This window comes from Staurois parvus, unplaced genomic scaffold (assembly GCF_062004578.1).
Source record: "Staurois parvus isolate SC_StPar_1 unplaced genomic scaffold, SC_StPar_1.0 ptg000244l, whole genome shotgun sequence".
NCBI lineage: Eukaryota > Metazoa > Chordata > Amphibia > Anura > Ranidae > Staurois > Staurois parvus.
In genome coordinates, this window is record NW_028318040.1 from 1,197,719 (window position 1) to 1,218,252 (window position 20,534).

Genomic DNA, 20,534 nt, shown 5'->3' on the forward strand with positions numbered 1-20,534 from the left:
AAGTCACAACTGCTGATGAAAAAAAGGTATTTAGCAGTTGATATTTACTAAAATAATTGCATTTCCATATTCTGTGTCCTGTGGCAGACCAGATATAGTCAATGCAGGGTCCTGGGTTTGGTAACACTTTAAAGCTTAGGTTTAATCACAATTAAAAAATAATCTGCAGTCTTTGGGTGAAGCAGGGGTTAATAGAGCCAACGGAGCTCTCACAGGCACTCATCATTGAAAGTAAATAAGAAAATAAGTTACTGGTGTCTGGAGATTTTTAAGTACTGCTGCAAAAAATAAATAAATAAAATCCAATTTTTCAAGGAATATCTGGACCAGACAATGACACTAGAAGCTATGCAATTTTATTAAGCTGAAATGTAATTTAATTTTAAAGATGGCGTTTATGTATTGAAATGTGTTTTTATAAAAATATTTTGAAAACAGTGACAGAATGCTAGACCAATAAATAGGTCAGGTTGAGCCACTTACCCAATTCCATCCACTCCCACACCTACAATAAACCCCAAAAGGCTCAAAACTGATCAATCAATGACAGATTGTAAAATACCATGGAACTCTAGGTGCAAGCTACATGGTAGAGTGGGTTCCCAAATTTGTCGCTGCACAGCTGTGCGCAACAATCTAATGAGTCATATGGCAGCTCTGTTTAAAAAACAATCTATGGTGGATTGTTTTTCAGAAGAGGTGATATGTTACCTCTTTACTGCCTTTTTCAAACCTAAAAATGTTGACTTACTTCACATGGTTGTGGAATGGCTCCATTCACTTGAATAGGTCACATTTAGCTGCAGTGCTGCTTGTCAAATGCAACAAAGGGCTTCAGTTTTACTGTGGCATGTGTTCAGTCCTGAGTGGCTGAATTTCCTTCTTTAAGAAGGCAGTCGGGGTACAGTAAAACCACGACTCATTTGTCTACTTTTACAGCCCCCGCCACTACCCCCATGTCTGAATGAGCCCTAATATTAGAAACAGAATATTTGCAGCTTAGTGCTTAGACAAGAGAGTTCACCAAAGGATACATTTACAAAACACATCATGTATCATAAGATACACCTCTATATACAACAGGCACAAAACATTTTAACTTTTCATTGTTGTGGTTTTTAAAAGTAATTTTCTAGACGCTAGTAAGCAGAATACAGTTTTACTATTAAAAGGACAGGGGTAAACACATAATCCGTCTTACATGCATTAAACGAATGTCAAACTGAATACACTAAATTCTGCATGTGCCCAAACCTAATCACTGTAACAATGCTAAATTTTTCAGCACGTGTCTTAAGAAAGGCACAAAATGCCAAAATATACACAAAACAGGTTTGGTTAGTATTGTTCCAACCATTCTTTGCACATTCTGCCAGAAATAAGATATAGCTGGGTTTTATTATTGGGGCTAAAACAAAACTTCCAAAACATCTGAATGAAAATGAGCTCTTCCTTTAGGTGAAATTCAATCCTCAGTTTATGATGGCTCCGAGCAGAAATATTTCTCTTGAAGTTATTTTCAGGAGGAAAACTAATTCACATCATGTATCTCCTTTTTCACCCTTACAGAATAATGTACAGTTTTACAACAGTTCGTTTTGGGGAGTGTTTTTCTTTTTCTGCAGTCTCTCCATGTTGGGAAGATTCATTCTCGCTTACTGAAGGCTTCCTCCATGCCCGACTGGCTGCTGCTTCTCTGACACTTTTGCTTCTTTTCAATGGCCAAAGGTGAGTTCTGGGCAGCCAATCGGTGCCAATGTGGCACACAGGCAATATCCTAAGGTGAGCCTTTCCTTTCAGGTTGGCTAACCTGTTTACACTAAATAGATACACTTATAAATATTTTTGTCTCTTCTCTAACCAAAGAAACAAACAAAAAAAAAGTTATGGTTTACGTTCCTTAACAGTCGGAAACATGAAAAAAAAAAGCAGAAGACAAGGCGAGTTAGAGGACTTTTAACCACTCTCTTGCTTTGTGTTTTCCTTTTAATATGAAGCCAATAATTATGTAGCTCTCCTGAAAGTCAAATACTTCTGTCCCAACACTCCTAGAAGATGATTTAGCCATTTACCTTTTTTTTAATTCAAAGCCAACGATCAGTTAGAGGCGGGTGGGGGAGACCCAAACTCAAAGCTTTAAAAATGTGGGCCAGTAATGAAGCCTGTCAAAAGGTTGGAGCACTTATTTATTATATATGCAAATATTTACGTTATCATGATGTGGACTACAAGAAACAAAGATGTCATCCAATGGAAATAATTTATAGTAAAAATAATTTCAAAACAAGTTATGCAAGTCATTATCTGGCTCATAACTAGCAATACTTTACGAATAGTATTTAATAATCATTTTAGGAGTTTTTGCCAACTTGCACTTAGAGACACATCTGGGGTTTAGTAGATCTGTATATTATATGAAACCATTCTCAAACAGTATATGATCTGTAAAAATTCAAGTCAGCTTATTAAAGTTTATACATTAATAATGAAAAAAAAACTTGTTTTTTTGCAGCCATAAAATTCTGGACTCTACTTTTAATATTCATTTAGACCTACTCAATAGGTTAAAATAGTACAGTAACCCACATCAACCAATCAGAATGCATCTTTCACTAATCTAAGAGAATAAACTTCAGACAATAGCTTATAGGGCTTAAAATTTCAAGTCCTGAGCTACTAGCCAGGCCTTAAGAGTTACTCGCCACCAGTTGCCCCACCCAACCCCTACCCTGCTACAACCCTAATTTCACCTCTAAACACGCCCTCATAAATTTCATGAAATTACACTGTTAAATGTTTCCCCAGATTACATCAGGGTCCCCAGAGTCCAACCACATTACATCAGGGCCTCCAATGTCCCCTTAAACACTCCATCATACTTAGACCATGCTCTGCATACAACCATAACCCCCCATAATCTCTCACTCACAAAACTATAACTCTAACAAGCATATCCTACCTACTATACAACTCAGCAATACCTCAAATGACCCATACTCTACCACCCATAATAACCACATCATCCTGAACCTGTCCAAACCACCCATACATGTAGGTTTACATACAGACATGTACATACACAGACACCTGTACACACACAGACATGTACACACACGCACAGAGACACATGTACACACAAACACACATACATGTACATACACACAGGCACATGTACATACACACGCATAGACACATGTGCATACACACAGACACATGTACATACATACACAGACATGTACATACACACACACAGACACATGTACATACACACATACATACATGTTCATACACGCAGACACGTACAAATACACACATGTACATACACACAGACACACACAGATACATGTAAATACATACACACACAAATACACACACAGCCCTATAAAAATTTGCAGTATATTGTTACCTTCACTCACAGAGCCAGGTACTGCACTCTAGGGGGAGGCAGAGAGCACAGCATACACTCCTTCCTTTGCTTTCATTTTGCTCAACTATTGAGCAATCTGACGGCTCCCAGTGCGAGTGGAAAATCCGGCCCTGAGTTCCGAGCCTGTTCAGCAAGACGGCCCTGGGGACACACTCGCCCCCACCATAATTTCCACTCGCCAATGCGAGCAGGCGAGTGGAAATTTCAAGCCCTGGCATACATTCTGTAAATTGCTTGATGTACCCTTATTAGGCTAAATAGAGCGCAAAAACGTCAAAGGATTAGTCTCCAAACACTATTTTACACAAACATAACAAATGATGTTTGTATTCAGTGACTAATCAATTAAGTTTATTGGTATCTAGTTAATTAGTCGATTTCTGTAAATTGGGAGGAAAGAAAACTATAACAAAAAATGGAGCTGTGACATCACAATCAATCAGTTTTATTCCTTCAAATAAACCAACAAAGCTGATTGGCTGCTATGGAGAAGCTGTCCATTTTTGTTTCAGTATGCCTTAAACCCATGAAATAACAAGATAACCATGATTAAAAAAATAAATCCTATTAATCTGACAAAATCTAAAGATTTAGTTTATGGTATTATTATTATTATACAGGATTTATAAAGCGCCAACAGTTTGCGCAGCGCTTTACAAAACGAAGGTAGACATAGCAGTTACAATACAATTTGGCACAAGAGGAAACAGAGGGCCCTGCTCGTTAGAGCTTACAATCTAGTTTATGGTAGAGTTCTTCTTTAAAGTGTGGATACACTGATCTCCTTGCTCCACCCAAGAACACAGAATTATTGTCTCTAAGCATTCCTTAATTTCTCTACTGCTGGGTCATAAAAGTAGTTAAAGCCACAAGGCATTTGTAGTTCTGCAGCACTGACTGAAAGGGTCTGCATATATATTTTTTTTGCATTATTCAGTGTATGTTACATTGCAATTGCCTTTGGAATATATTTTGTTTTTGCAGCTTTAACATCCTACACGTTTGTAGAACATGTTTACTTTGGTTATGGTAATGTTAAAATTGGGAAATATACTGCTTTAAGCCCTGCACTTGGACTGCACATAGAGGCCATAAAATGCTCTATTTTCTCTGTGGCTGGAAATTTATTTTCCTTGATAGATACCTTACTTGGAGTATTTTTAGCAATGATGAAGATGTACGACTGTAAAACGTAATTGACCAGATGTTTTATTTTTCTATTGTTTTATGTATGTACTTAAAGCGGCATGAATCATATCAAGTGCACTTTTTTCCTCATTTCCCAGGTGCTCCTTATTATTTATGCATGTATTTATTTTAAATCTCAAACAAACATCACAGACAATTATCTAATTAGCCAAATAACTTGGCAGAGTACAGATCCTCTCTGCTGTACTCCAAGGAATTATTGATCAACCATTTGTAAGGCTTCCCATGGTTAGTATTCATTTTGGCACCAAGGAGACAGTTATAAAAGACCAGTCCCAGTGGGAAAAAATGAAACAGGGAAAATAGCCTTCAAATTAGATGCTATTTTTCCTCGTTCTGGGCTTCATAAAACAGGGATGAAGCACTCACAGAAATAATATTGCTGGAAATCATTGCTTTGATAGAAGGAAACTGTGTTTCATTTTACAATATTAATTTTAGAATAGTTGCCATTTCAAATTATGATGGAAAGGAATATATTACTCCACCTTTAGAACTGAATGAAAATGTCTGAATGTTGAGTTTTGTTCTACAAGGTCACACTTATTTTAGGATTTGTGATTTCTTCTGCTATACACGGGAATCGGTGAAGCAACAGATCCCCGATTCTAATTTAAAATCACGTAATATTTTAGAAGCAGTGGTTGTCAACTTACCAGTTATATAGGGAGCCTCAACTTTGTCCCCCGGCATAACCATAGGGCCGCACATAATGTTCAGTATATGTAATGCCACAAAGGACTGTCTGTGGATATTTCAAAGATCTCCTGCACCCCCCTCTGCAACCTCCTGGGATAGGACCAAGATGATGACATGAAATCTGAGGGGGGGGGGGCTGAAGTTCACCTTTAACCAGTTAGGGATGACCTACCGCATTTACTGCGGCAGAGCAGCCCCGCTGCACCGGATCATGTACATTTATGTGATCTGGCACTTCCAGGTAGGGGGGGCGCGTGCGCTCCTGCCACCCCGGCAGTGCTGTAATTCACTACAGCACAAGCCAATCAGTGGGTTCCAGCCAATGAATTATGGCTGGGACCGACTGATTGGACGAGCAAATGACAGAAGAGAACCCCGTGTATGTAATGAGTGTAGCAATGTGGCAGTTGTTTTTCCTCCATGCAAAGCAGGGAGTAAAAACAGTCACATTGCTTAGAAAAAGCAGCACACATTACACAATTAATATTTGTTTGGCAAACGGTTAACCCTTTGACTGCCCCTAGATGTTAACCCCCCTCCCAGCCAATGTCATTAGTACAGTGACAGTGTATATTATGAGCACTGATGACTGTATTCGTGTCAGTGTACATGTCAGTATCATTTTGTCAATTCCCATAAAGTGTCAGTTAGTGTCATATTTCCCACCGCACTATCACAGTCCCACTATAAATCACTGACCACCACAACTAGTATAAAAGAAAATACATTTTTTAAAAATTACAGTATATATATTTTTTATTAGATATGTTTTATGGCAAAAAGTTTAAAATGTTTTATTTTTTTTCCAAAATGTTGGTATTTTTTTGTTTATATAATAAAAAATAAAAATCCCAGTTGTGATCAATACCTCCAAAAGAAAGCTCTATTTGTGTGAAAAAAAAATTATATAAATTTCATTTGGGCACAGCGCTGACTGACCTCGCAATTACCAGTTAAAGTAGCATAGTGCTGTATAGCCAAAAATGGCCTGGTCATGAATGGGGTAAAATCTTCCGGCGCTTACGTGGCTATAGAGTACTGACCACTATGAAAATAACACTGTATGCAAACTGTCCACTATTTCTCATGCTTGTATATAGAATTAAGCTGCATATGTTGACAAGATATATTCAGGTTTTACTGTTCAAGGGCCCTTAATAAGAAATCAGCAACTGAATCCACCACATACCTGTTCAAGTGGAATATGCTTTACAAGGCCACTGACAACAGTCCTTGGTGAGGCCTCTCCTACATCTACTTCCTCTACATACAGGGAATCTGCATCTGGGTGCTTCTTGGCAGAAATGATGCAGCCAACACGCATGTCCAGGCGAGATACATCCACGGGTCTAGCTTCATCATCAGCCACAACTGGCTTCTTCTCCTTTTTATCTCCTGCACACAAGCAAAAATTGTCAATCTTCAATTATCATTAAAGCTTCATACAGCACAGGATAGAGTTAATATGTGGTTTTAGATATACAAGTAAACTGTGCTTTCTATACAGCACAAGTCAACCTTTTAAAGTTTAACCTTGTTCTTTGCATTTACCAATAGTATGTACTTTTGAAGTATGCCCCTCTTGAAAAGTAAGACTTTAATCAATATCTCAATGAACACAAGAACAATTTCTGACATTTGGACAAGACTGAGTTTTCTAGAACATTTGCTTAGCTCATTACATGAAAGTAATGTTAATAATATAACTTAGATTACAAAATCTTCAGTTTTACTCAAATTAGTTGATTCAAAAATTAGTACCCCCCACAACAAAAATTAATACATCTAGTATTTTGTGTGGAATTAACAAGTTGGTGACATATTGTAACATCTATGTTTTTCCAGTCTTCAAAAACAACCTCTTTTAGAGACTGAATGCTGGATGGAGAGTGATGCTCAACTTGTCTCCTCAGAATTCCTCATAGGTGTTTGATTGGGTTCAGATCAGGAGACATACTTGGCTAGTGAATTACTTTCACCTTGTTCTTCTTCAGGAATGCAACAGTGGCCTTAGATGTGTATTTTGGATCATTGTTCATTGGAAAAGTGCACGACGACCAAGGACACAGAGTGATGGTAGCATCTTCTCTTTTAATATAGAGCAGTATATCTGTGAATTCAGGATGCTATCAATGATATGCAGCTCCCCAACACCAGCAGTACTCATGCAACCGCACAGAAGGACATTGCCACCACCATGTTCACTGTACTCTTCACCTTTGTGATGCCTTACAGTTTTAAAGCCATCAGTTCCAAAAACATTTATCTTGGTCTTGTCACTTCAGAGTACAGAGTCCCAGTAGTCTTCTTTTTCAGCATGGGCCCTGGCAAATTCTAGTTGGGCTTTTTTATGCATGGGCGTTAGGAGAGGCTTTTTTCATGGACGACACCCATGCATGCCATTCTCTGCAGTGTATGCCGTATTGTGTCACAGGGAACAATCACCCCAGTTTGGCTTTCTACTTCTTTAGCTACCTGCAGTGAGATTTTCTTCAACCCTTCTCATCAGAAGATGCTCCTGCCGAGGTGTTAACTTCCATGGACAGCCTAGACATCTCTGTGAAATGGTTGCAGCTCCATCTTTGTTAAATTTTTGTATCACTTTTGCTACAGTATTCTGACTAATAAGTAAAGCTTTGCTGATCTTCTTGTACCCTTCACCTTTCTTGTGTAAAGGCCTTGTGACATTTCTCCTCCATGTGGTGCCATTGCTCACAGCATGAAATGGGAAAGTACTTTCTTCGTTAAGTAACGTCCTTTTATAATCAACTGTGTGCTGGGCACCTGTTTAATGAATAATTAGACTCACTTGTAGTTGAATTCTTGTTAATTAGGATTTTAGTGTTTAAAATTAAGCTTTGCTCCCAAGATTTTCATTAGGGTGTATTCATTTATAGTCTTGAATTAATTTGTTAGGAAAATACTTTTTTGTGTTTGCAAATAAACAAATCTTGTTTGTAATCAATGGCCTGCATTGTGGGAGTATTTTGTAGTACAGTGTCTCACAGAAAATGTTGATTCTGAAAGGAAAGATTTTTTGACAAATCTGTTGGGCTGTACTCATTTATGCTGAGCACTGTGTATATATATATATATATATATATATACACACACACACACACACACTATATGTCTACTGTAGGCTGTGTGTCCAATAATGACATTGTAAGACAGCATGGTCAATGCACATCTTATGCACTACCCAGATTACCCTTTGAACACCAGTTCACAAAAAAGATATTGGGGAAGTAGAGAAAAGCAAACCAACTGATAAGAGGCATGAAAAACCTCAGCTAAGTGGAAAGATTAGGTAAACTGAATTTATTCTCTCTAGAGACTATGTGATTAAGAGTGAAATTGATGTATAGTCATCACAGAGGACAATGGAGCACTCTACAGCTGGAGGAAAACAGATTTAACCTTCACAAACAGAAAGACTTCTTCACAGTAAGAGCCATGAAAATGTGAAATAGGCTCCTTCAAGAAATAGTTCTGGCCAGCTCAGTAGATTGTTTTAAAACAAGGGATGCATTCCTAAATACAAAAAATATACAGTGGATATAAAAAGTCTACACACCCCTGTTAAAATGTCAGGATTCTGTGATGTAAAAAAATGAGACAAAGATAAATCATTTCAGAACTTTTTCCACCTTTAAAGTAACCTATAAACTGTACAACTCAATTGAAAAACAAACTGAAATCTTTTACGTGGAGAGAGGTAAAAACAAAAAAACTAAAATAATATGGTTGCATAAGTGTGCACACCCTTAAACTAATACTTTATTGAAGCACTTTTTGATTTTATTACAGCACTCAGTCTTTTTGGGTACGAGTCTATCAGCACGGCACATCTTTACTTGGCAATATTTGCCCACTCTTCCTTGCAAAAACACTCCGAATCTGTTAGATTGGGAGGGCATGACCTGTGCACAGCCCTCTTCAGATCAACCCACAGATTTTTCATCGGATTCAGGTCTGGGCTCTGGCTGTGCCATTCCAAAATGGTAATCTTCTTCTGGCGAAGTCATTCCTTTGTTGATTTGGATGTATGCTTTGGGTCGTTGTCATGCTGAAAGATGAAGTTTCTCTTGATGTTCAGCTTTCTAGCAGAAGCCTGAAGGTTTTGTGCCAATATTGACTGGTATTTGGAACTGTTCATAATTCCCTCTACCTTGACTAAGGCCCCAGTTCCAGCTGAAGAAAAACAGCCCCAAAGCATGATGTTGCCACCACCATGCTTCAATGTGGGTATGGTGTTCTTTTGGTGATGTGCAATGTTGTTTTTGTGCCAAACACATTTTTTGGAATTATGGCCAAAAACGTTCAACCCTGGTTTCATCAGACCATAACACATTTTCCCACATGCTTTTAGAATACTTCAGATGTGTTTTTGCAAAATGTAGCCAGGCTTGGATGTTTTTCTTCGTAAGAAAAGGATTCCGTCTTGCCACTCTACCCCATAGCCCAGACATATGAAGAATACGGGAGATTGTTGTCACGTGTACCACACAGCCAGTACTTGCCAGATATTCCTGCAGCTCCTTTAATGTTGCTATGGGCCTCTTGGTAGCATCTCAGACCAGTTTTCTTCTCGTCTTTTGATCAATTTTGGAGGGACGTCCAGTTCTTGGTAATGTCACTGTTGCACCATATTTTCTCCACTTGATGACTGTCTTCACTGTGTCTAATGGTATATCTAATGCCTTGGAAATCCTTTTGTACCCTTCTGACTGATACCTTTTAACAATGAGAGCCCACTGATGCTTTGGAAGCTCTCTGCGGACCACGGCTTTTGCTGCAGGATGCGACTAAGAAAATGTGACAAAAGACCTACTAGAACAGCTGAAATTTTATAGGTGATAACATCAGGATTGTTGATCCAGGGAATATCCAATTGCCTTCTGGGGGATCAGGAAGGACATTAACATTTTTTTGCTGGAGCAAATTGGAACTTGCTTTATTTAGGTTTTTTGTTTTGCCATCCTCTTGATTAACTGTGGCTATGGGGTTCTGTACATGGAAATTTTCTATTTATGTGTTCTTTTTATTTTTTTCTGTAGGTTGAACTAGGTGGACTGTTTTTTTTTTCAACCTAACTATGCAACCTTTGTGAACTACAGAACATCTATCCACCATGTTGTTTAGAAGAGAAGAGAGGGAGATGTTCTGTAATTCTAGCACATATCCTGTGCTATGCTGGCAATGCTGCTTTTTCATATATACAGTACCATGAGTGACCCTAAGACAGGGAGTTTGTTACTGACAGGATCAACAGACGCCTGTAAAAAGAAAACAGCCAACACATCGAAGGGCCAGTAAGCTGCAATAGATTACATCTTTATCCTTTGGTTTAGAAACACTTTAGTACAGATTTTACTAAACAGACATGCATGGTTTCTGGAAGCACTGAAAAATAAGATGACAAATATTTCCTAGCAAATACCATGCACTGATGTTATACCTTTTTGAAAAGTTTTAGTGCCAACTGCAATAGTTTCTATAAACTACATACTATATCGTACCATATGCTAACACATTTGCAGGTTTAGTCATTAGCAGTGTGTGTTGCCAACTTTTATTGGTTCCTTCTGTCACCTTTGTGGATTTCAAATGTTATTTGGCATCATTCAGAGTGGATATCTATACTAAAGCTAAGCGTCTCGGTAATAATAATATCCAAACTTCTCCTCATGGCACATTCTACATATGTACAGTATATAACCTTCCTTTGCTTAGCTAGTTGAGTTCTATTCACCCCGTGGCCAACTGCAAAGAGGCCCACAGAATATACTGTACCATGTACACGTTTAATGTTTTCAGCTAGTGTGGCAAAAAGTATAGGGACTGCAAGTCTAAACTACTGGAAACAATAGTGATTGTCCAAAAACACACCCAAAGTCTGTTAGTCAGGCATTGTTGCAGAGAATCATACAGTCATGGCCAAAAATATTGGCACCCCTGCATTTCTGTCAGATAGTGTACCACAGCACCCAGAAAATTGTTGCAATTACAAATGCTTAGGCATTCATGTGTTTATTTCTTTTGTTTGTATTGGTATGACACAAAAAAGTGGAGAAAAAAAAGGCCAAATCTGACACTTTCCACACAACTCCAAAAATGGATTGTGCAAAATTATTGGCACCTTCTCAAAATTGTAAGAAATAATTCCATTCCAAGTTTGTGATGCTCCTGTAATTTGTAATTAAACTCACCTGTATTAATTAACAGGTGCTGACAATATAGAAATCATACTGACAACCAGTTAAAATGGTGAAAAACTGACTCATCATTTCTGTTGTGTGTCTCTGTGTGCCACATGGAACATGGAAAAGAGAAAGTGCAGCAAAGAGTTGTCTGAGGATTTGAGAAGAAAAAGTGTGGAAAAGCATGGACAATCTCAAGGTTACAAGTCCACCTCCAGAGATCTTAAGGTCCATGTGTCCACTGTGCGCAACATTGTCAAGAGGTTTACAGCCCAAGGCACTTAGCTAATCTCCCTGGATGTGGATGAAAGAGAAAATTTGATCAAAGATTGCAACAAAGGATTGTTTGAATGGTGGATAAAGAACAACTGTGTCAGCTCACACTATAAGTCACCATCTGAATGAAGGGACACTATGGTAGGAGACCAAGGAGGACCCCATTACTGACACAGAAACATAAAAAAGCCAGATTGGAGTTTGCCAAAACTTACCTGAGGAAGCCAAAATCCTTTTGGGAGAATGTGCTGTGGACAGACTAAACAAAATTACAGCTTTTTCGTAAAGCCCACCATTATACTGTTTTCAGAAAAAGCAATGAGGCCTTTAAAGAAATTTATACAGTCCCTACAGTCAAACATGGTGGTGGTTCACTGATGTTTTGGGGTTGCTTTGCTGTGTCAGGCACTGGATGTCTTGACCGTGTGCATGCCATTATGAAATCTGAAGACTAGCAAAGAATTCTGGGGTGCAATGTTAGGCCTAGTGTCAGAAAGTTGGGTCTCTGTCAGAGGTCATGGGTCTTACAGCAAAGCGTTGGAGAGTACTGACCTGGCCAGCAATGAGTCCAAGATCTCAATCCCATAGCGCACCTGTGGAGAAATCTAAAAACAGCAGTTGGGAAAAGGAATCTATCCAATCTGAGAGACCTGGAGCAGTTGGTGAAAGATTCAGTGGTCCAAAATTCCAGTAGATAAGTATAAAACTCATGGATGGTTACAGGAAGTGATTGATTTCAGTTTTTTTTTTTTCCAAGGGGTGTGCTACCAAATATTAAATTGAGGGTGCCGATAATTTTGTCCAGTCCATGTTTAGAGTTTTGCGTGGAATGTGTCAGATTTGGCTTTTTGCTACTCCACTTTTTTGTGTCATACCAATACAAACAAAAGAAATAAACAGGAGAATGCCTAAACATTTGAAATTTCAACTATTTTTTGGGTGAAGTGGTGCATTATCTGACAGGGGTGCCAATATTTATGTCCATGACTGTAAACATATCAATGTATGCAGATGCATCAGGTGATAAAGTTCTCATGTCTGAACTGCTTTACCTTGGTTGTTATGGACATTTTTAGAAATAATAGATAATTTACAGTGTTTACTGAATAGAATTTTTTAAACAAAAAGCAGTGAAAACTTTGTACAAAAAAAAAATTAAGGCTTAAAGAATAGGAATTATATTAATGCCTTGCAGACTGCGGGTGGATGGCTTGCACATGCACAATACAATCAAATACCACCAGAAGAAAGTTCTATTTATGTGAAAAATTATATAAATTTAATTTGGGTCAAGAAGGGGGTAGAACCTTCCGGAACTCAAGTGGTTAAAATAGTCCATAAAGTCAGACTATAGGTTGCACTCTCCTTTTAATCAGGCTGTTGGAGAGGTTCAACATGTATTGCATTCATTAAAATCCAATCCAATGTTCAGATAAACAAGAAGCACTTGCTTTGGAAAGTTCTACATGTGGCTCTCTTTCAGTATGTGCTGTGCACATCCAGGCATCCAATGCAATTAAAGGGGACTAAAAATACTGATAAAGAGCAAAGCTTAGCTGGTCACCATCCAATATCTGGAAAAGAAACTGTATACCCTTGAGGAAAGTCTCATATGAGCTTGGGTTAAGGAAACTAGCTGCTTCTAGAAAAATTTTTATAAACTGAGTCGGCCAAAGTACAATTCTAGACTATTAACGAGGAACTTGGACTAAGGAAATTAATTTTTGTTGAGACTAAACTGAGACTCAGCTTGAAGTTCATACTTTGAACTTTTGGGTAGATTGAGTCCTGGCAAAGTAGGTGGAAAGTTCAAAGACAAGGTTCTCTTTTACAACACAGTTTTAAGAATCCGAAATCAAGCCAAAAAAATGAGGGCGTCAATAGATTACAATGTAATGAGCTCTTATTACAAGAGATAAGACCCAGAAACTTAAAAACCTTCAAGGCCTTCTAGCTTATAGAAGGATTTACTGAGGCTTTATGCTGGTGGTATGCTCAGCTATTATAGTTGCCAGACATAACCATTAAAATTCCACCTAACTTTCAAGGGAAAAAACATTTGGCCTTAACCAGTCATAGAGGGATATTAAAGGGCCAGGAGGCATTATCGAGTAGGCTTAGAGCTAGTCGTTGTCTGTTCAGTGGAAAAGCCATATACTAATGTTTCTCAAAGAGCAAATAGGAAAAACAGTAATTCAATACACTGAACAGTATGTATGTTATTTTATAGTGGAGAAAGTGCTCTGTGGGTGGGTTTTTCTCTTGAAATACTACCTGTAACGATCATATAGAAAGCAGTTATGTCACATTCAATTTTGGAGAAATCAGGAGGAAAATCACAGCAAATTATTAAAACCATGTTTCAACATATGGTGATTGTAACGTCCACCTGACACGGTTATTTGAATGCAACGAAATAAAAAAAGAAATGGGCAAAGTGATTGCAAACTCAAGCAAGTTCATGTTGAAATATTAAATTACATTGATTAAAAAAAGGATCACTTTTCAGCAAACCTTAGTGTGTGTGTGTGTGTGTGTATGTATGTATATCAAAGGATGAATTCATATCAACCCAAGAATCATATGGGTGGCTGCATTTCTTTAATCAAACATTGTATCAAAACCCTCCTTTTAGGGAACAAAAAACTCAAAATGATATATAAACTTAAAATAAACCTAGGAAAAGGCTGTACTTTAACATTTATTCATGATTTTTAAAACAAACATACTGCAGACAACTAGGTGAGAATGTATTAATCAGATGCTGCAGCTGTTCCCCACCGACTCTACACCAATAAGTGAGTGATCAAAGGAAGCTGATCGCTCAGTTCTCGGTCTTCAGTGAGCACACAGCTGGTGGCTTTCAGTCACCGGCTATCTGCTCTGGCCCTTCAGCACTCACTGGAGAACCGGGCTGTGCAGGGACGAAAGCGGCTGGCTCAGGCCCACTGAGAAGCCGAGCCAGCTGCCAATCAGACATCTGGGTAGATCCTGACATTATTATTGGGATCCCTGCAGAACCTGGACCAGCATTCTCTGCATTAAGGTAAAAAACTTTTGATGTGCAGCTCCCCCCCCCATATATTTATCTGAGTCTGATCTCAATCCAGCACTGTGCCCACAGAAGCCGCACTGCTCTCTCCCTCCTCACTGAAGAGCAGCGGGAGTCATTGGCTCCAGTGATGAGCAAGTAGCGGGTGGGGCGGGGCCGAGCCACACTGTGGTCCACCTAGTGATCACAGCGGAAGTGGGAGGTTGGAGGAGTATAAGTGGAACTATCTTTTTTTAGGTGAAGTTCAATTTGAAATAATGACAAAGTTATTACCAAATAGGGGGTCAATAACAGCTGTAAAAAATGCTCTGATTCATAGGGGGTGAAGAGGTTTGAGAGGGGAAGTTGTTAAATAACATTTCAAACCCTGGAATTGGTGCTCTTTTCCACTGATGAATTGCTATGTATTTCATGTATGAAAGTTTTGTTTTTTCTTGGTAGCAGAAAGGGTGAGCAGCAGGCCTAAAAGTATTTTATTTCTTACTTAAGGCCTATTTTATGATGTTACCTCATACTACACATACAATTAATCCTAGATCCCTAAAACTAAAAGTGTATTTAATGGACACTAGCACTATAATAATATAAATGCCAGAAGTACCTCCCTTATTGAGAAATTACACTTTTCAGTGTGTAAAAAGCTTTCATTTTTCATTGCTTCTGAACAGGAAATAGCTCTTGTTCCTGTAAAGCAGCCAAACTGTTTTATGCCATTTTTATTGAATTAGAAAGTATGAAGTGGACCTCCCCCTACCCATTCCAATGGGAATACAGAAGGCATACTGTGGCACACTGCTCTCCTTTTTTGGAAAAGTCAACCTAACAGGCCTCTGCAAACCGTGTTGGCATTAAAAACAAGCTCAACTTCATAATTGGCTTATTGGATTACAATCAATGAGTGCAAGTGTATAATTATGACATATGTATTCCAGATGGTATTTTATTTTTCTTTCCAGAGGAAATCAGGCCTTCCAAGTGTGAATTAGCTTGATGAAATTTAAATACACATCACCCTTAACTGTAAAAAAAAAAAAAAGGGTTGTGCACTGAGCAGATAACGTGATAACTTGGTAATTTTTTTTTTTTTTTTTTTACAGCAATGATTCTTATTTTTTTTTAACAACCTCCAATAACCTCACCTATTTTAGACATCATTAGCAAAAACTAATGCAACAGGTAACAGAAAATATAACATGCACTTTGTGGTGAATTTGAGGAAAAATAAGTATTAAACTATTTTTTGAACTGAGAAAGTTGTCAGCATGACAGCCACATGATTTTAGAAGAGCTCAGAAATGGCAGCCTCACTGAATCTTTCATGGCAGGTTTCCTTTCTGCTTCAATCATTTTTATTCAATTAAGAAGAACAACAATTAAAGCACCAGGTCTTCCCACGCAGGGGCTTAAAGTGACAGCATAGGTGAATACAAAATGAAATATGGTTTCAGAAGAATAAACAGCAACAATTCCTAAACCTAGTAGGTGCAAACAAATGAGTAGAGGGGTCCAGGTAGGATCCACATGGATAGCAATGTCAAACCTGGACAAGTGAACATCCTAGTAATAGCGAAATGAATTATGCACCAAAAAAGGGGGGGGGGGGGAAGAGGGGGAGGAATCCCACGAAGAAATAAGTACAGGAAGGAAAAAGGAAGGAGGGCAGGGGGGGGGGGGGGGGGGACGACTATGGATTAGAGATCGTCAGGGGAGCCAGTCACAGGCACACAATGCAAGCTGTAAATGAAGGTAAGGCATATGTAAGCCAAGGTTCCCAAATCCTGAGAATTTTGGCATGAGCGTCCTTGAAGATACTGGACATTTGTTCAAAAAGCATCAAGGCAGTCATGAGGTCTCTCACACCCTGGAAAGAAACTATGGGTGTTTACCAGGCCTGAGCAATTGTTCTCCTGGTCAACAAAAATAGATAGGATTCCAACTTTTGCTGATGGACATATAGGCTTGGGATAGGGCAGTGTGGTAAACAAGTTTAGAATCCTTCCGAACAGTAAAAGGAACACAGTGTGCAAGAGGCCAAAAATTCAAGACCATACCAGAGATATTTTTTCTTGTTCAATTTTGGAGATTTTTTTTTCTTGTTCAGGACTTGAGAAAGTCTCAATCACAGGCATGTCCACCAAGACATACTAAGTGGTTGTAAAGGGTGAAAGTTTTTTTTACCTTCATATATTCTATACCTTCTGTGTGCTGCTTCCCCGTAATACTTACTGGAGCCTAATCTCAATCCAATTCTGGGGCGGAACCGAGCCACACTCTGTGTGTCCCATAGATACAAAGAGGCAGCCCAGAAGTGAGCATACACGAGTGCCCCTTGAGGAACTTGGCAAGGGGGAGGGGTAAGAAGTTCCGGCAAGGGACCAGAGAAGAGGAGGATTGGGAGGGCTGCTCTGTGTAAAACCATTGCACACAGCAGATAAATATAAAGTTTATTTTTTTGAAAGAAAAAAAAACATAACCTTTAGAACCACTTTAACATTCAGTTAAATGAAATCAAAATGCATGTTACTGCACATACAAAGGTGTGAGAGGGCCCCAAGTCATCACATAGGCAGATAAGGCTCTCAAGTAGCATTTAAGGATCAACCACATGTTAAATAGCTATACAGTAATAAAGGTTATCATTCAGGAAACTATTTAACATTTCAAAGTACAGAGCTATGTGCTGAAATTAAAGGAAAAAAAAAAGTAAAAATGAAAATCCTTCGGTAGAGCAGCACTGAGGTATGGTTACAGAAGAATACTTGCCCTCAAGACACATTGTCAAACGTTATCTGAAATTTAATTTAGAAATGAAAACCAACCCTCCCTTTGGAAGCAAATTCTAGGCCTGATCACTCTCCAGATAAAAAGGAGCGGAAATTGCAATTAATCAAAATCTTTAACAAGTTTTACTTAACAGTTAGCAGATTGTAATGTTCATTCTTCATGGACTGAATTACCTTAATTTACTCAGAAGATTTGGCAGTAGCTGAACCTCCTGTATCATTTCCTCACAAGAGATCCAGGGCTACTACAGTACATGGAAATACCCAAAGTGAGTGGGAGAGAGTACATTTATCTCACTACAATATACAAGCCTGGGATGCTAAACATGTCATAATGTGCAACTGTGCTCATGCAACCACTTTATTTAAGCATCCAAAGGACACTAAAAATATTTTTAAGGATCAGAGTTACAAAAGGATAAAGCTAACTGCATCAGAAAATGAATGTTCTCCCTTACATTTGCTTCAGACCAATTATATGTGACACAGGTCACCGGGCTGCAGCCGTCTTCATTGCCCAGAGACACTGAATATCTCCTCTGCAATAAAAAGCCTACTAATCTGAGACTTTAGTTCTGCTTAAAGCCCCATTGTGATCTGACAACACACAGTTATGTAGTGTCAGTGTAGCCCAGTGTCTTTTACTAAACTACTCAACTACTCCCACTCTCAGATATTTACAGCATAAACGCTAATCATTCTGTACTCCAAGATATGAGCTAGGAAGGCTCTTTGAGATAACACATGAAGGGTGAGGAGTACACAGGGCAGATTTAAATTATTGACATCAAAAGTTTTTTTTGTGCACTTATCAGATATAACAAAAGGTTTGAAATGGTATATTTGACAGTTCACAAAGTAGTAAATAAGATAAGCTATGAGTAGAGTATACATACACTTTAGTACTTCTCTCTTTTTTATCACTTTTACAGTTCCTATCATTTTCTATTCACCTATTAGCCCTCATAACCCAAGCCATAATAAACAAATGGAATTCCATGTCAGTCACAAAAAAACATCAGCTGAGGATGAGAAAACTGCCAGAAAGTGCATATAAACACAGACAAGGCCAATGTGATCCATGCGATCAACTGTTGTACTATGTTCACAAGAATGGGAATTAAAATAGAACTATAGGCATTTTTAAGTAAGTAGGAGGGTGAATCTCCCTAATGAGGGCACAGACAGCAATAAAAGCTGGCAGGTGTTGTAATCCCTCTCCACTCTATCCAAAACCAAAAAAAAGTTTTGCCTTTAGAGATACTTTAAATCAGTGGTCATTAATATGCGGATTGAGGGACAGTCCCATCCGGACCGCAGCCACGCCACCGCCGGGTGCCCTCCCTCAGGCCCAGGCCCGGACTGGCCATGGGGCACACCAAGACGCCTGGCTTAAGATGACCAGACTGCACAGCGGGAGGTATGCAGCAACCGTGGTCTGGACAAGGCTAATGCAGACCACGGCCGCCACTCACCTCCCACTGTGCGTGTATGCAGGGCCGACAGGAGGAGCGGCAGTGACGGCTCCAGATGACAAGCAGGAAGCGCCGCTGACACAGGGACACCTCCTCGGCTGGCCGCTGCACAGAAGGGACATGGGCGGCCTCTCTTCATCACCTGCCGGCACACTGTGACAGCTCAGTAGAGGCGGAGGATGGGGCTGTTTCTGCTGGATGGGCTGTCTCTTTGCTGGGCGGGCTGACTCTATACTGGACGGCAATGTCTCTTTGCTGAACTGGGCTGTCTCTGTGCCCAGCTGGGTCCAGCCAAGAGACGTTCCAATCCAGCAAAGAGACAGCACAGTCCAAGAAGGGACATCCACATCCAGCAAAGAGACATCCTGTCTTTGCTATAGATTTGCTGTGTTGTTAGGGGTGCTGTGTTGTGTTAGGAGTGCAGTGTTATGTTAAGGGGTGCTGTGTTATGTTAGGGGCGCTGTGTTGGGTTAAGAGGTGCTGTGTTGGGTTAGGAGACACTGTGTTTTGTTAAGGGGCGCTGTGATGTAAAGGCGGGCAATGATGTAAAGGGAAAAAGAGGACACTGTGGGACTTCCTAAGAGAGGGTACTGTGATGTAGAGGGGACTACAGTGTGAAAGTTACGCTAAAGATCATACTGTACCATGGGACTGTGATGTGTTATATGGCGAACTAAATTAGGACCTCTGCTGGAAGGCAATTTTGCTGACCAGACCGCCGTAAATTTTAATTCAAGGTCCCGACTTTAAATTATTCCAATGCAAAATAAACAAACAATCAGACAATACCTTTATTTTAAAAAAAAGAAAAATCACAATAGTTAAAGGCATTGCTTTTCAGTTGGTTCATACCTTTCTTTTCTGGTTTCTCCTTTTTTTTCTTATCTTCTCCCCCAGCTTTTGGTGCTGGTGGGGACCGTTTCACATGAGCTGGTTCAGCAACAGGTTGTGAGGTAGCAGAAGTAGAAGTAGACACAGTAGTGGCACTACTAGGAATACCAACCTGTTTCACTGAAATGCCAGGAAGAAAGAGAGAAAACAATCAGATTACAAGAAATACTGTCTTGTTAACTGAGAGGCAACTTAAAAGTTCTCTTTTGCTGGCTAAGAACTTTTTCTAAAAACATAAATGAAAGAATTCCCAGTTTGACAACTGTAAGAAAAAAAACACTTGAAGCTGTCTGCAAAATATGTTAATAACGCTGATTAACAAAAAAAAAAAAAAAAATGTCCATCATCTTACTTCATACCTATAATTCTACAAAAATAGGGTCCACCTGAAAAAAGTTTTACTGAAACAATCTCATTTGTAAATACAACCATAAGCTTTATAACAATTTTAACTGTAATAAGGTTTCCTTTTCCTCATTATACATTGAAAGTATATAAAGGCAATGTGGTCAATGAGCA

The 20,534-nt window shown here is 39.0% G+C and overlaps 1 protein-coding gene across 3 annotated transcripts in view; it reads right to left on the bottom strand.

Annotated features, from left to right (window-relative positions):
• The window catches only part of AIMP1 (aminoacyl tRNA synthetase complex interacting multifunctional protein 1), a 114,116-nt gene that overhangs the window by 10,710 nt on the left and 82,872 nt on the right, over positions 1-20,534 (bottom strand). For all 3 annotated transcript variants that reach the window (XM_089680501.1, XM_089680499.1, XM_089680500.1), the window contains 2 exons: positions 19,977-20,135; positions 6,525-6,730 (listed from right to left, as the gene is read on the bottom strand). In XM_089680501.1, coding sequence (XP_089536627.1) covers positions 6,525-6,730; positions 19,977-20,135 — 365 coding nt within the window. The remainder of the gene's footprint in view (positions 1-6,524; positions 6,731-19,976; positions 20,136-20,534) is intronic.